Source organism: Phragmites australis, chromosome 20 (assembly GCF_958298935.1).
Source record: "Phragmites australis chromosome 20, lpPhrAust1.1, whole genome shotgun sequence".
Classification (NCBI taxonomy): domain Eukaryota; kingdom Viridiplantae; phylum Streptophyta; class Magnoliopsida; order Poales; family Poaceae; genus Phragmites; species Phragmites australis.
In genome coordinates this window covers 2,993,616-3,008,589 of record NC_084940.1, presented here as the reverse complement: position 1 = coordinate 3,008,589, position 14,974 = coordinate 2,993,616, and the positions used below count along the sequence as shown (strand labels likewise).

The following is a 14,974-nucleotide window of genomic DNA, read 5'->3' as shown; positions in this document are numbered from 1 at the left end:
AGAAAACCGTTCGATAAATCGCTAAAATCGAACGGTTACCGATAATTAAAAAATACGGAAAAACTGCTCGATAAATCGTTAAATATGGCCGGTAACCGTAACAAACCGATCGGTTACCGTTTGGTTGATTCGTTCCGAATTCTCTCCAAATTTTAAATTTGGTCGAGTGAATTTTGAGTGAATTCTTACCAAATTTTGCTCAGTTATCATGATAACCGTAATTTTTCGGTAAACACTGGCTAAAGGTTTTCGAGATCCAAACGGTTTTATGAACCTTGTCTCTAACCCCTTTCCTTCTGTGCCTATTAAGGTGATTTGGAAATTCTTACGCTGCTTCGGCGCTCACCGGCATCTGCGTACTCCTCCCCGTTCCCGCACTGCCGCCGTCGCACTCCTCCCGGAACCCGCCGCCGCCGCCGCCGCTCTCCTCCCCATCCCCGAACCTGCCGCGGCCCTCGAAGCACCCCCATCGGGAGACCCTCTCGGCAGACGGGGCACATACCACCCGCTTCGGCTCGCTCCGCAAGGTCGTTGCCGAGGCCACGGTCGCCGAGGGCCGCGTGTTCTCTTACCTGCAAGTCTTGAATTTGGGCGGTGGCAGTCAGTACCTGGAGGAGTTGCTGCAGGAACAACAGAAGCTTGGGCGTTTCGTGCAGGTGCTCCCAATCTACGGCAGGCTGCTAAATCAAGGTGAGGGATAATTCTACTTTTTAGTTGCAGCCTTGCTTTGTTTCATTAGTTCATCGGTTCTGTTTTTTTATGCGCTCTGTCAAGAAAATACTCTCTCCGATTGCAAATATGAGTCGTTTTAGATTTGTACATAAAGATTAAGAAAGTAGATCAAATTACCTTGTTACCCTTTATTTATTATGCATTGGAAAAGATAACGCATTTATTTATTAGAGTGGTAGTATTTATTAAACAAAGATAAGAAAGGAACAAAGGAGAAAAAAATGTATAGAAGTTCGAGAATGACTTATATTTAGAGAATAGTTGATAAGGCTAAAATGATCTATATTTATCATCAAAGGAAGTACTATGGTAAAACCCAAAGGAGCGGCTTACTGCAGAAATTTTGAGTAAGCCTCCATTGTCAAACTCATCCCATTCGTAATCTTTGTTGCACAGATTGGTATGCTCATGTGCACGATGGGAAGTGCCCCCGTCAAGTCCACTGAATCTTCATTCTTGTGATGTTTGCATATAATGACTAAATCTAATACATTAAACACACTGATCATCCATGGATTAGAGAGGATGGAGAGGCCCCAGACAAACCACTTGATCCGGTAGAATGACGCAGTTCAGGGCAATGAACAAGCTTAAGAAGGTTGCCTCGAAGGTAACCAAAATGTTATGAATTGGAAGGAGTGAAGTGTCTTGGTTTTTTTTATGCCATGAGATATTGATAATAGTTGATTTATTTTGAATTTGGTTAGTATTTGTTTGTAGATGCTTGTTCTGGTTCATGACTAACTCAAATTAGCGGTGTTGAAAATTGACAAAATTTTCTCTGTTCGCAGAAAAATTACACACAACAAAAGTTCCGGTGTTCACCGAAAGTTCCAGTGAGGGCAGTGCATACTCGCTGGACTATTTCTTGCAGAGAGTAATTTTTTAGGTGAAATTGAAGATCAATGCATTGGATGGTCCGATGAGTTTGATAGCTACATCGGATGGTATTACCGGAGCTTTTTTTACAGAGAAGAAATCTTTCGTAGAAAAATTGGAAATCTTCACACCGGAAGTTCCGATGTATACACCGGAAGTTCCGTTGTGTTTGTATGTGAACTAGACCGGATGTTCCGATGAGTGGTAATTCAGGTTGAGAACAGTGCGCACACCAGATGTTCCGGTGTTCAGGCTGGAACATCTGGTGTTCAGAAAACTACTGCGATGTGCTCTGAATTGAATTTGATTTCAATTGAAGATTTTGATATTGAGCTAACATAAGATGATTTGGAGATGGTTTGGAGAAACATGTTTGCTTGTCTTATGGTGTGTAGGTGATGGATGCAATTTAACGGTCGACGTCGGGTGATCAGGACCAAGCGGAGTGTTTAGTGCTGGATGATCAAGGAGGCTGGACGGAGTCAAGAGTGATTCTAGAGGTACACGTGGAGGTCAAACAAAGTATGAAAGATGGATGAAGATACTGTGTTGACCAAGTCAAACGAAGGAGATGTTGGTGCAAGTGACAAGGCTGGCTGAGGGATCGAGAGTGGGAGAAACTTGCCGGTGGTCAAGATCGCAAGACGGAGTACATACGTCAATATCGGAGCGCTTGCTTAAGGTGTAAGCAAAACGGCGAGTCACGTTTTGAGAAGTGTGCTAGGGTTTCACGGTTTGGGCTCAAAACTGTGGGAGGTCTGGAGGGTCACATGGTATCATTGCGAAGTTTGCATCAAGACGAAGCTAAGTCATGAACAAGTCATGACTATTTGATGGATGGAGAAAAATTTAGACCAAAATGGCCCGACGATAGGTAGGAGGCCATTGAAAATTAGGGGTACTTTGGTAACAAGAAAATTTAAGTGCTAAGCTATCTTCCTAGGCCTATAAATAGAGGGTAGAGCTGTAGGGGAGTCTTGAACCAGCTATTTGAGAATCTAGTGATAGGTTTTAGAGGAGAGTAGATGATAGGTTTAGCCTTTGTAATAGGTTAGAGTTTTTATGAGAGAAAATACTTTATATTCTGTTTAAAATAGGGCTGATCTCTTAGCTTAATGAAGTTTATTTTCTCGCAAGTGTTCTTGTTCATCTCTTTCTAGTCTCTTTCTGTTGGTTCAGTTTTTTTTTGCCGGTTTTACTTTTTTGATGGTGATTTTCGTTTTCAATCTTGAGCTGAAATTTTTCCACCTTAGCAAGGTATTCTTTTTATTATTAAAGGCATAAAATTCACATACACATGCATATGTGATGAGTTTTTAATTTTTTTGCCTCTAGATCATCAACGTGGAGAGTTTCCATTGCCCGGTGATCTTCTTTGGTCTTGTTTCTTTTTAAAGTTACGAGCTTTTGTATATAAAGACATATGGAATGGTCTTGAACGGAACCAATGATTCATATTTCATCTGTGGAGTCATAGTGCACTGAATCTTTCTCTCTTGCGTTGTTTATGCTTCCGATAGTGCGTATTTAAAGTGCGTTAGGTGAACAAAGAATAGGTTATCTATTTCGTAAGAAATTTGTAAGACACCTATTCACCTCTTTTAGCCGTTGTTCTTGTCCTCCAGAAGCATTTCTTCTCTATTGCTTAGCACTCTAGTCCACAATTTATGATATATATTGGCATTGCTTCTGAGAGCTTGTCAGAGAAGTAGATCGTGGGCCTCAAAGAAATGTTCAAATCCCTGGATACTGATAATAGTAGGACAATAGCTTTAGGGTACTGGATGAAAGAAATGTTCAAATCCCTAGAAGAGATCTTTATAAAGTTCGCAAAGGAGTTGATGATCTGGAGCCCCCAAGATTCACAAACATTCTGTGATAATAAATTAAGCCCCTAGATGACTAACAAATGGCCGAAATTTAATAAATTTTGTTATAGCTGACCGGGCTGTGTTTCAGATGGAAAAAGGGTAATGGACAGCAGTCTGTATCGCCTTTTCTAAGTGAGCCTGTGTTGCTCTTCTTCTCTCGACATATAGACAAAGTTTTGTGAGCAGTATTAGAGCTACTAGCTTCTCACCACGTGCAAGTGATACCAGATGTATGGCGAAACAATTAAGAATACCATTATGATGTATGTTATTTTTGACTAAATGTTGAAGTATAAGTGAATATTTATCTTGTAAAAGTTTGTAATCTAGAGGAATGGATGAGCCAAACGCACCGATCCTCGATGGGATCATGATGTATATATATCGTAGTACAGGCTTACACGAATGGACGCCCGGCAAGAGCGGCAACAGACTGACGCGGTCACCACGGCGCATACGCGGTTACCACGACGCAATCCTAGCGAAAGCTACGCTCCTCCATTCAGAGATTACATGCACATGCAAGCGTCCAACGGCAGCTAGCGATGCATATAGCACCTGAGTAGTACAAAATCTAACAGCCCCCTTCAATCTCAACCTGGGTTGCCCAGATGAAGATTGTAGCAGTTTGAGACGAACGGTGCTCTAGACAAGGGCTTGGTGAAGACATCAGCTAGCTGATCTTTCGACGATATGAACCGTACCTCCATAGCTTTCCTTGCAACTTGTTCACGGACAAAATGGAAGTCGACTTCGATGTGCTTCGTTCTTGCATGAAACATCGGGTTTGCTGTCAAATACGTTGCCCCAAGGTTATCACACCACAGTAAGGGACACTTGCTCTGAAAAACTTTGAGTTCTTTCAAAAGAGACTGTAACCAGATCACTTCAGCCGTAACATTCGCAATGGCCTTGTACTCGGCTTCAGTGCTAGACCTCGAAACTGTTGCTTGTTTCCTGGAGCTCCATGACACAAGGTTTGCTCCTAGAAACACAGCAAACCCACTGGTTGAGCACCGATCTTCAGGACTACCAGCCCAATCCGCGTCTGAGAACGCACTTAGGCGACTTGTTGGAGACTTTTGAATTTTCAGCCCATAATCAATTGTTCCCTTCACATATCTGAGGATTCTTTTCACTGCTGCCCAATGAGAATCAGTAGGTTTGTGAACAAATTGACAGACCCGATTTACTGAGAAAGATAGATCAGGCAAGTCATGAGCAGGTACTGCAGCCCTCCTACAATACTTCTGTACTGAAAATGTCCAATTTCATCAAGTGATCTTCCCTGTTCAACAGATAGCTTTTCACCTGAAGCCATTGGAGTGGAGATTGGCCTGCAGTTAGACATGTTAGCTCGCCTGAGCAGATCTGTAGCATAGCTTTTCTGAGATAAGAGAATTCCATTTTGTATCCTTTTGATCTCAATTCCTAAGAAATATTCAAGTGGCCCGAGATCCTTTACTGCAAAGCTTGCTGTCAGCTGTTTGATCAGTTGATCAGTGGCATTAGAGGAAGAACTTGCAATGATTATGTCATCTACATAAATGAGCATATATATTGTAATACCTCTTTGGCAAAATATAAATAATGAAGAATCAGCCTTTGATGACACAAAGCCAAGTTCTTGTAATTTGCTTGTCAGCCGAGAGTGCCATGCTCTTGGAGCCTGTTTTAATCCATATAGAGCTTTCTTGAGATGACAAATATAATTGGATGGCTTGTTTAGATCTTCATAGCCTGGTGGTTGTTTCATATAAACCTCTTCTTCAAGAATACCATGCAAAAATGCATTTTGTATATCAATTTGCCGTAGACTCCAACCCTGTGAAACTGCAAGAGACAGTATAATTCGAACTGTTGCTGGCTTGACAACAGGGCTGTAAGTATCTAGATAGTCCAAACCATATCGCTGTTTAAACCCCTTTGCAACCAGCCTGGCTTTAAATCTGTCGATTGTCCCATCTGCCTTTCTTTTCACTTTGTATACCCAGCGACTGTCAATCAGATTTATCCCCTTCTTGGGTGGCACCAGCTCCCAAGTTTCATTTTTCATTAGTGCAGTGTACTCATCATTCATAGCTTGGCGCCAATTGGGGCTTGCAAGAGCTTGCTGTAGATTGTCGGGTTCAGTTTCAGTTTCTGAACCTGAAACTGAACACTGCTGTTTTGTGAGACCTGCTCCAGTGGTTGCTGTCGCTGCTGCAAACTTATTTCTTTTCTCTGAATATCGGATTATCCCATCTGTGAACTGCTTGGGCTGGACAATATTATCACGTAGTCTAGTTCTCATTGGGTGTAATCTTTCTCCCTCGGCTACTGGAACACTTTCAGAACTGCCTCCCTCAGTTGACAGATTTGTATTGGCTTCAATTTCATTTTCAGTCGGTCCTAACAGACTGTGGACTGCACCTGACCCTACAGAAGGTGAACTTGCACTAGAGAGATCATAGTTAGCTTCAGGATTAGTTTGTCCATTACTCACACTAGCATTAGTATCTACTGGTTCAATATTTTCATGCAAATCACGAGAGACAAGAGAAAGTTCTGAATATCTGGCAACAACAGGTAGGACAGTAGGCTGATTGGAGGAATTAAGCACATGAACACTTGTGGTGGATTGATTCGTGAAAGGAAACACATTCTCATCGAACACAACATCACGAGAAATATAAACACGTCCAGTGGAAGGATCAAAGCATTTGTAGCCCTTGTGAGACGCGCTATAACCAATGAACACACACTGCCTTGTTCTAAAGTTCAATTTTTTGGGATTATATGGCCTCAAATTAGGCCAGCAAGCACAACCGAACACACGCAGTGAAGTGTAGTCTGGTTCAAGGTTGAGCAGCTTGTGAAAAGGTGTGTCATGACCAATAGTTCGAGTGGGCATTCTATTGATTAAATAGGAAGCAGTGTTGAAAGCTTCATCCCAAAAGCGCAAGGGCATGCGTGATTGTGCAAGAAGAGACAGGCCAGTTTCAACGATGTGCCTGTGCTTCCTTTCTATAGTTCCGTTTTGTTGGTGTGTATGTGGGCATGAAATACGATGTTCAATCCCAGTGTGCTTGAAGTATTTGTGTAGACGGTGGTACTCACCACCCCAGTCAGATTGGACAGAACGGATTTTGGCACCGAGCAGGTTTTCAACGTTTTTTTGGAATTGAAGGAACACCGATTCAACATCAGACTTATTTCTCAGAAAATAAACCCACACATATTTACTGAAATCATCAACAAATGAAACATAGTACTTGGAATTATTAACTGAAGAAATAGCAGGTCCCCACACATCGGTGTGAACAATTTGCAAAGGTGCTGTAGATTCATGAGATGAAGAATTAAAAGGAAGTTGATGGGCTTTTCCTTGTTGGCAGGCATCACAAACCAAGGCAGGAGAAGCACTATTGTTTACAGCAATGTTATTCCTACGAAGGATCTGAAGAACAATTTGTGAAGCTGGATGTCCAAGGCGTCGATGCCACTGCTCCTGTGTGGTTTTGGCAGAGAACATGGCCTGACTGGTCTGTTTATTTGGAAGAACATAAAGGCCATTCCTACACTTGCCTCTGAGAAGAATGGTTCTGGTTGCTAGGTCCTTGATAAAAAAAGAATTTGGATGAAATTCAACAAGAGCATTATTATCAAAGGCCAATTTTCGAACAGAGATCAAGTGTTTGGTGATTTTGGGAGCACAAAGGACATGATTCAGATGCAAAGGACGAATTGAACCAGCAATACTAGTGTGTCCAATATGAGTAATGGGCAAACCTGCTCCATTGGCGACTTGAATTTGATCACCTCCTGTGTAGCGCTCCTTCAAGGACAATCGATCCATCTCACCGGTGATGTGATCAGTTGCTGCTGTGTCGATGTACCAGTTCGGGTCGATGGAGTAGCTGTTGCTGTTGGCGACGGCTGCTGCAACTTTGGTTGTGTCTCCTGACTGATAATTGTGATCAAAACGGTGCCAGCACCGAGAGGCATCATGGCCCTTTTTGTCACAAACTTGACACACCACCTCATGAGATTGGCCACCTTGGTTAGCTTGATTGAAGCGCCCACTGCTTTGGCCTCGAAAACGACCTCCGCCGCGAAATTGTCCTCGCCCACCACGACCCCTGCCACCACCACGTCCAGAACCACTTTTGTTGACAGCATTAGCAGAGGATACCTGAACAATGGTATTGTTGTGCTCCATGCGCATCTCAAAGCTCAGCATGTGCGCATAGACATCACTAATGGAGTAGGAATCAGGGCGCGTGGTGATGCTGGTGACGAGCGAGTCGTAGTCGGGGCCCAGACCGCGCAACATGTACGCGATCAGTTCTTCATCTTCGAGCGGCTTCCCGACGGCGGAGAGAGTGTCGGCGAGACGCTTGACCTTGCGGTAATAGTCAGCGACGGAGAGCTCTCCCTTGTGGATCGTAGAGAGCTGCATGCGGATTTGCATGATCCGCGCGCGCGAGCTTGACGCATACATCTTCTCCAGCGTTCGCCAGACGTCGCGCGATGTTGTCATGTTGACGACGGTCCCGAGCACCTCCTCAGTAATGGAGGAAAGAATGGCGCTCAGAACAAACTGGTCTTGATGATACTAGTGGGTGTATTCCGGGTTGACGACGATGCTGCGGCCACCTCCTTCTTCGGTAGGCTCAACGGCGATGGTCTGACTGGGGCAGGCGATGGAACCATCGACATAGCCCATGAGACCTTGGCTCTTCAAATAGGGCCGAAGCTGCGCCACCCATAGCAGGTAATTCTCCTGCGTTAGCTTCATATTCACCATGTGATTGAACGACGGCGTCGGCAAGATGCCAGGAAGAGAGGAGGACGATGAAGTGGCTGTGGTGTTGGAGCTGAAGCTGGCCATGGCGGAAGCTCGGAATTAGATCGAGGCTCTGGTACCATGTAAAAGTTTGTAATCTAGAGGAATGGATGAGCCAATCGCACCGATCCTCGATGGGATCATGATGTATATATATCGTAGTACAGGCTTACACGAATGGACGCCCGGCAAGAGCGGCAACAGACTGACGCGGTCACCACGGCGCATACGCGGTTACCACGACGCAATCCTAGCGAAAGCTACGCTCCTCCATTCAGAGATTACATGCACATGCAAGCGTCCAACGGCAGCTAGCGATGCATATAGCACCTAAGTAGTACAAAATCTAACATATCTTTCTCTATCAGCTTAGGTTTTTAGGTGAATTGTTTGGTGCATGCAGCTTAATACAGTATCAGAGTCAAAGGTCTTGAGTTCGAGTTCTAACGAGCGTAATTAAAAAAAAAATTATAGCCGACTTCTATTTTCATATCTGAGACCCGAAAGAGTCTCTACGTAAGGAGTGTTGAAGTATAAGTGAATTATCTATCTTCCCTATCAGTTTAGGCTTTTTGGTGAATTGATTGGTGCATGCAGCTTAATACTAAGGTATATTTGCACAAAATATTCTTTTTCTGCGTGATGTAGTTGTATTAGTAGGACATGTGTTTGAAATATTTGGATACCGTTGCAACACACGTGCATTATATTATTGGATAACAAGGTGCAAATATTGGAGAAAGAGTGGTCTGTGGTTGAAGAAGAATCTTTGAAGAATCCCAATCCTGGTACTTTAGATGGATTTCTATGAAATATTAACCTTTTCATTCAGTACATGTAGTATTTCTTCATATTTGTTGAGAAAAAAATATGACGAACCTGGATTGATGAAGCTGTTGCCTTGCACTATCTTATATAACCCATCCCTGGAAATATGTGAATGTTCAAGTGGCGCAAAATGCTTAAACAAAATAGTTTCACTTCGATTTGGGCTATCTGTTAAAGAATAATGCCACCAAATCGTGGACAGCATAGATTACTTCAATGGTATGTGTCATATAGACATACGCTTGTGACCATAATATTGATTTCTGATGAGTTGGTTATCAAATAGTTTCTGTTTGACATCTCTGGAGTCATTAAAGGCCTTTTTCGTAACTAATTGCTAAGAGGTAGATTCTGAATCTTAGAAATTTATATTCATTGAAGCCTCATTGTATACTAATGGATAACTGCTTACACACGACACGATGGTGTATGAGAAGACGGAGCAGAGCAGATGCTGACTGGCACGAGCTCACACGGGTAACAATAAAATTTTGTCGGTGATGGTATGACATACATATTTTGGTTTTACACGTGCGTGATTACTAGTAGAGGAAAATGTACCGATAGTCCTTAAACTATTCTCTGGATGTCCAATACTCTAAAATTGCAGATCTGGCTCCAAGTCTCCAATCTTTTTAAGTGAGTCAATCGAGGTCCAAAACCCCCTCGAGAGCCTGCTAGTACCGATGTGGCATGCCAACTCGATGCTGTCGTGGCTTTGCTTAGCACGTGAGGTGCACGTGAAGGTGGAGAGGATGAGGATATATGCATGGCAGCCCATGGCTTCTCCCCTATTCTTTACTTTCTCGTCGTCTCTCTTTGGTTTCGTCGTGGCTGAGGGGAGGGGTAGCGATCCTCTTGGTGGTGATCACCGGCATGAAGACTTACAGGTTGTTATCAGGTGTTGATGATCAAAATTGATATATTATAAAGAATTTTAGTTTTAAAGGTTTTTTATTGATCGGTAAACAGTACCTTCGATCATAATGACTAGTGTTCTGATCATGATAAACACAACCATGATGAACAGTTCTCATTCAGATGGACAATACTTTTGATCAGATGAACGGTAACTTCGATAAATGAATAGCACTTCATGACCATGATTAGTGACTACGATCAGTGGTCACGACCAGTGAGCCGATCAATGATCATGATTTGTTTCAACAGTTGGTCTTCGAGCAGGTGCAAGAGCTGGTCGAATTCAAGTATATGGATACGTCAAGTGTGTAGTCGAATCTAAGAAGGCTGAGCTGCAATAAAAGATACTCATGTAGATATATGAGAGTTTACGTGATCGATTAGGAAAGACATGTTAATTATAGAAAATTTGGAGATCAAAAGGTATAGCCGAATCATATATGTAAGTCTTGTTTGGTTTGAATTAAAAGTACTAATCTCTTACTGCTAAGACATATCACCCTTTAAATATGAGTGGGTCATGATCGATTAAAATAATGAATGAATCAATCAAAACACAATCTATCTTTCGTTTTTATCTATTTTTGTCTAGCTTCTGTAGTCATATTCTCTTTTTCAATCTACATTGCTATCTGTTCTTGACCTCGACAACCAAGAATATGCTACCGGCCACTCGCGCTCCGGTGGGGTCCCTCCTAAGTGTGAGTGACGACGAATATCCAATAACGCAGCGCCACGATCAGGATATCTTAGGTGCTGCTCGTCGGATTGTGCACACAATGTGCTCAGTGTTTGACATGACATCTTTTTTGCGTCAACATTCTTTTTGGCGACTCCGTTGGGAAAGAAAATTCCAAGTGCCTTTTAGGCGAATTTTAAAACCTTAGTCATGACGAACGGGTCCGAAGTCGATCCTGACAACGTCATTGTGCCCGCCATCGAGAAGCTAGATGATGAAGCACAACAAGAATATGAAAGGCGCAAAATGAAATTTGACAGGGCGTTCGCTTCGCACTATCAAAAGACGAGGCATGGCATGACCCGGAAGGGAGAAGATTTCATACCGATCTATACCAAGCTCGATGTAACTCTCACTGTAAGTAACACACCTCCTTCTAAAGAGAAAATACTTTGATGATTTATCAGTAAGTAGGTGCTATTATAAGTAACAAGTTTGATGTATTGGTTATGAGGTCTAATTAATCACTCAGTATCTATTTAGAATCTATGATTCTTGAGATACAAAAGATTAAGGATACACTAAAATGACATCATATGATACTAACGCTTCAACTTCTAATAATGATGGTAGAATTCAGCAAGATCTGTTTGATTTATCACTAAAATTTATACCACACATATCTACCCAACAAATTATACCAATAAAACAAATTTATAACTAAACTAATATCTTAGGTTCAGTCAATACTGTAATATCACCGTCTACTTCACTACATGCCACTAAACCGGAGGTCACGCCATTTATATTTTCCATTATAAACACTACGCCTTTAGTCGACTCCTCAGCGGCCAACGGCGGCGGCGTCCTCCCCTCCCCCCACTACCGACCGGTATCGGATTGGCGTGGAGTGGAGATCCATCCGAGAAATTGCCGAATTGGGATTGATCTATTCTGTTGGTACGGAACTCTAACTTGCTCCGATTGATTCGAGTGCATCGTGGTGCGCTTCTAATCCAATCCATCCATCCTTGTTCGATTAGGTTCTTCGTCTTCTCCAGCGCGCGAGATCGATCCACCCGAGGCGCGGGTGCGGGTCAGTTGGGCTGAGCGCCCATGGAGCACACTAAGTCCGGCCCCAGCGGTTGGCCGGAGCTGGCCGACGTGGTGCCAGTGCCGCAGGACGACGGGCCCAGCCCCGTGGTCCCCATTGCCTACCGCGACGACTTCCGCGAGGTCATGGGCTACTTCCGCGCCCTTTACTTCGCGGGCGAGCGCAGCCCCCGCGCCCTCCGCCTCACCGCCGAAGCCATCGAGCTCAACCCCGGCAACTACACGGTGAGGCTTCCGCTCTGATCTCTTCTTTTTGCTCTCCCTTTATTTTTTTCATTGGGTTATTAGAAACAGTGCCAATTTTAGAGAGTTAGACTTCTCCACGTAACTAGCCAAATGGGTAGCCTTTTGCAGTTTAGTAACTTTGTACTCTGATGTTGACTATAATGTCTTTGTTTTATCATCGTACATGATGTTTGAAGAAAGCCACAACATAATGCATGGGCAAAATTTTCTCCCTGTGCAGTATGCTACATTCTTGAGAATGGGCTCAACAACCAAATAAGGTGTTGTGTAGTATTAGAGACTTGCTTTTGTGCTACTGCTACGGTGCTACCATGTTTTAAAAGTTTGTGCATTTATTTCATTTTGAGATCAATCAACCCTTTTGGTGGCTAGCCTTTTAACTGTGTGGAAATATTTGTTTGCTTGATAGGTCTGGCATTTCAGGCGCCTTATTCTGGAGGCATTGGATTCTGATCTACTGGAAGAGATGAGTTTTGTGGACGAAATTGCTGAATGTAATCCAAAAAATTACCAAATCTGGTGAGTTCCATTGTAAAAAAAAAACTTATTTTACATTTAGTATTTCACAAACTAATCTCCTATTTGGTGGATGTAGAGTTTTGCATGAACAATTGGCAATTCTTAGACTTTCATAATTCTAGCTTTATTCATCTGCTCTCTTTGTTGGGGAAATCCTGACTAACCCTCCAGGGTCCAACTCTTATTTTCCTCAGGCATCACAAGAGATGGCTTGCTGATAAATTAGGGTCTGATGTTGCGAATAAAGAACATGAATTCACAATGAAGACACTTGCTATTGATGCTAAAAATTACCATGCTTGGTCTCATAGGCAGGTATGCTTATCTCATTTTAATGTATACTAATTTTTCCGCATTTAGTTACTGTACTAAGCTAAGCTAATGAGTACCAGGAAACCTTTGTTCTGATAATGGGATTGCTTTATTACAATTTGTTGCAGTGGGTTCTTCAAGCTTTGGGTGGATGGGAGGGTGAACTGCAGTACTGCAACCAACTACTTGAGGAAGATGTCTTCAACAATTCAGCTTGGAATCAGGTCAGTCACTGTTCTTATTTGCCTCTTAAAACTTTCTATTGTAATATGCAATTGCACTCTTAGATTCTCTTCATCATTTGAGTTTCATAGATCATTTTATGTTGATTTCACTTGTTCTCGATTTAATACCTCTGTTAATGAATGTAAGGCATTTAGAAATTGCGCAATCTCCTATGTAAACATTTTCTTTGTTTTTTGTAATAATTTTATATAAGCAAAATATTATAAAACTAAAGTATCTTGGGGATAATTTCATAGAAATTGGTACCATTTTCTTATGTCCAACTGAGATAGCTTTATGTAATTAGTGTTCAAAGCTGGACAAAGTTGATCACAACATACCACGGTGACATACAAATTCATTGTGTGACTATTTTTTTACTTAAATATTTCCTGTTACATTTTCTATCTTGGTTACTTGTCCTGCCTTCTGAGATCCTTAAAGTGAGATCACCTATTTAGCTTGCACTGAAGTATGTTAAACTTGTTTTGCAACAGAGATACTTCGTAATAACAAGATCCCCGCTTCTTGGTGGCCTTACAGTGATGCGTGATTCAGAAGTAGATTACACAATTGAGGCTATTCTAGCAAACCCTCATAATGAAAGCCCTTGGAGCTACCTCAAGGGTCTATACAAGGGCGAGAAAAACTTGCTAGTAGCTGACGAGCGCGTTTCTGGTGCTTGTCTCAAGGTCCTGAAGAATGATCGGAGTTGTGTATTTGCTTTGAGCTTGCTGCTTGATCTTCTTCGCAATGGTTTACAACCTTCAGATGAAGTTAGAGGAACTATTGAAGCAATGAAGAACTTTGATCCTGAAACGGCAGATGCTGATCTTGCGATTTCGGTTTGCTCTTTCTTGCAGAAATGTGATCCCCTGCGGGTAAATTATTGGTCTTGGTACAAGACTACTCTTTCTTCTCAGATCTGACAAATACATGGGCTTACCCCTTATATCATTATTGGACTGTACTCCGTGAGGCAGACATGATTGATATGCCTTGGGTTAAAAGATAGTTCCACTGGATTTGCATGATGCAAATCCTATCAAATCGATGAACAGTGTATGGCTTGACTTCGATGCGACATGAGAGCGACACTTGTACTGGATTTTGCTTGGCGGAACTGATCAATGTTATTATTCCAAATAACACCTTGTGTAACATGTTATTTCATATGTTCCTACATAGGAGCATGCAAGGTCTTTGCTTCATTTTTGTTAGGCTACATAGAATTTAGTAAACATAATTGCTCTGGTAACATCGACGGTTAATAGCTAAATTTTCCAGAGATTTTATCCGAACTTGTACAAGACGACCAACGAAGAGTAGAAGACAACACACGCGCACACACACACACAGATGGCTGGTCAACTATTTATGTAGCACAGAAAACAAACACTTAATTAGATAAACTACAAGACCCGTTAGGAATGCACTAGTTGATTAAAGAAAATGAACCGCCCATTTTAGAAACAAAAATACAACCTCTTGACTAGACAAAATGCAACACCCATCAAGAAAAAAAAAGTGCAACCACTGAAAAAAAGTATAGAAAATGTAACACCCGCTGGAAGGAAAATGCTATCACTTGATCAAGGAAAATGTGTCACTCATAAAAAAAATGAAACCACATTATTAGAGAAAATATAGTAATTAAGCAAAATGCAGCAAATAATTAGGATTGCCCGCAACGAATCCACGATTGAAAGTAGCGATGTACACCACAAGAGCAAGAAAGATGTGAGCTTTCTGGGTTCTAGAGCAGAGTGTAGACATGGTGAGAGCCTGAGAGGTTTTAGGTGAGAAACTGAGGGGAGAACA

The 14,974-nt window shown here is 42.2% G+C and overlaps 1 protein-coding gene, 1 long non-coding RNA gene and 1 other non-coding gene across 4 annotated transcripts; 2 read left to right on the top strand and 1 right to left on the bottom strand.

Moving 5' to 3' along the window:
• The first annotated feature begins 282 nt into the window (after positions 1-282).
• Positions 283-3,104, top strand: LOC133901911 (uncharacterized). The gene is made up of 3 exons (XR_009906793.1): positions 283-690; positions 1,129-1,342; positions 1,524-3,104. It is a non-coding gene; the product is annotated as an uncharacterized LOC133901911 (long non-coding RNA).
• A 4,584-nt stretch (positions 3,105-7,688) lies between these two features.
• LOC133902592 (small nucleolar RNA Z247) lies at positions 7,689-7,827 on the bottom strand. The gene has a single exon (XR_009906920.1). It is a non-coding gene; the product is annotated as a small nucleolar RNA Z247 (small nucleolar RNA).
• Positions 7,828-11,531: 3,704 nt separating this feature from the next.
• On the top strand, positions 11,532-14,326 carry LOC133902457 (protein farnesyltransferase/geranylgeranyltransferase type-1 subunit alpha-like). Of its 2 annotated transcripts, none has more exons than XM_062344049.1 (6): positions 11,532-11,694; positions 11,782-12,076; positions 12,507-12,616; positions 12,811-12,931; positions 13,057-13,152; positions 13,651-14,326. In XM_062344049.1, the coding sequence occupies exons 2-6, from the start codon at positions 11,855-11,857 to the stop codon at positions 14,080-14,082; spliced, it is 981 nt and encodes a 326-aa protein (XP_062200033.1). In that variant the 5' UTR covers positions 11,532-11,694; positions 11,782-11,854; the 3' UTR covers positions 14,083-14,326. The 2 variants fall into 2 exon arrangements, with proteins under 2 accessions (XP_062200033.1, XP_062200032.1); XM_062344048.1 differs by having other exon boundaries at positions 11,532-11,698.
• The last annotated feature ends 648 nt before the right edge of the window (positions 14,327-14,974 follow it).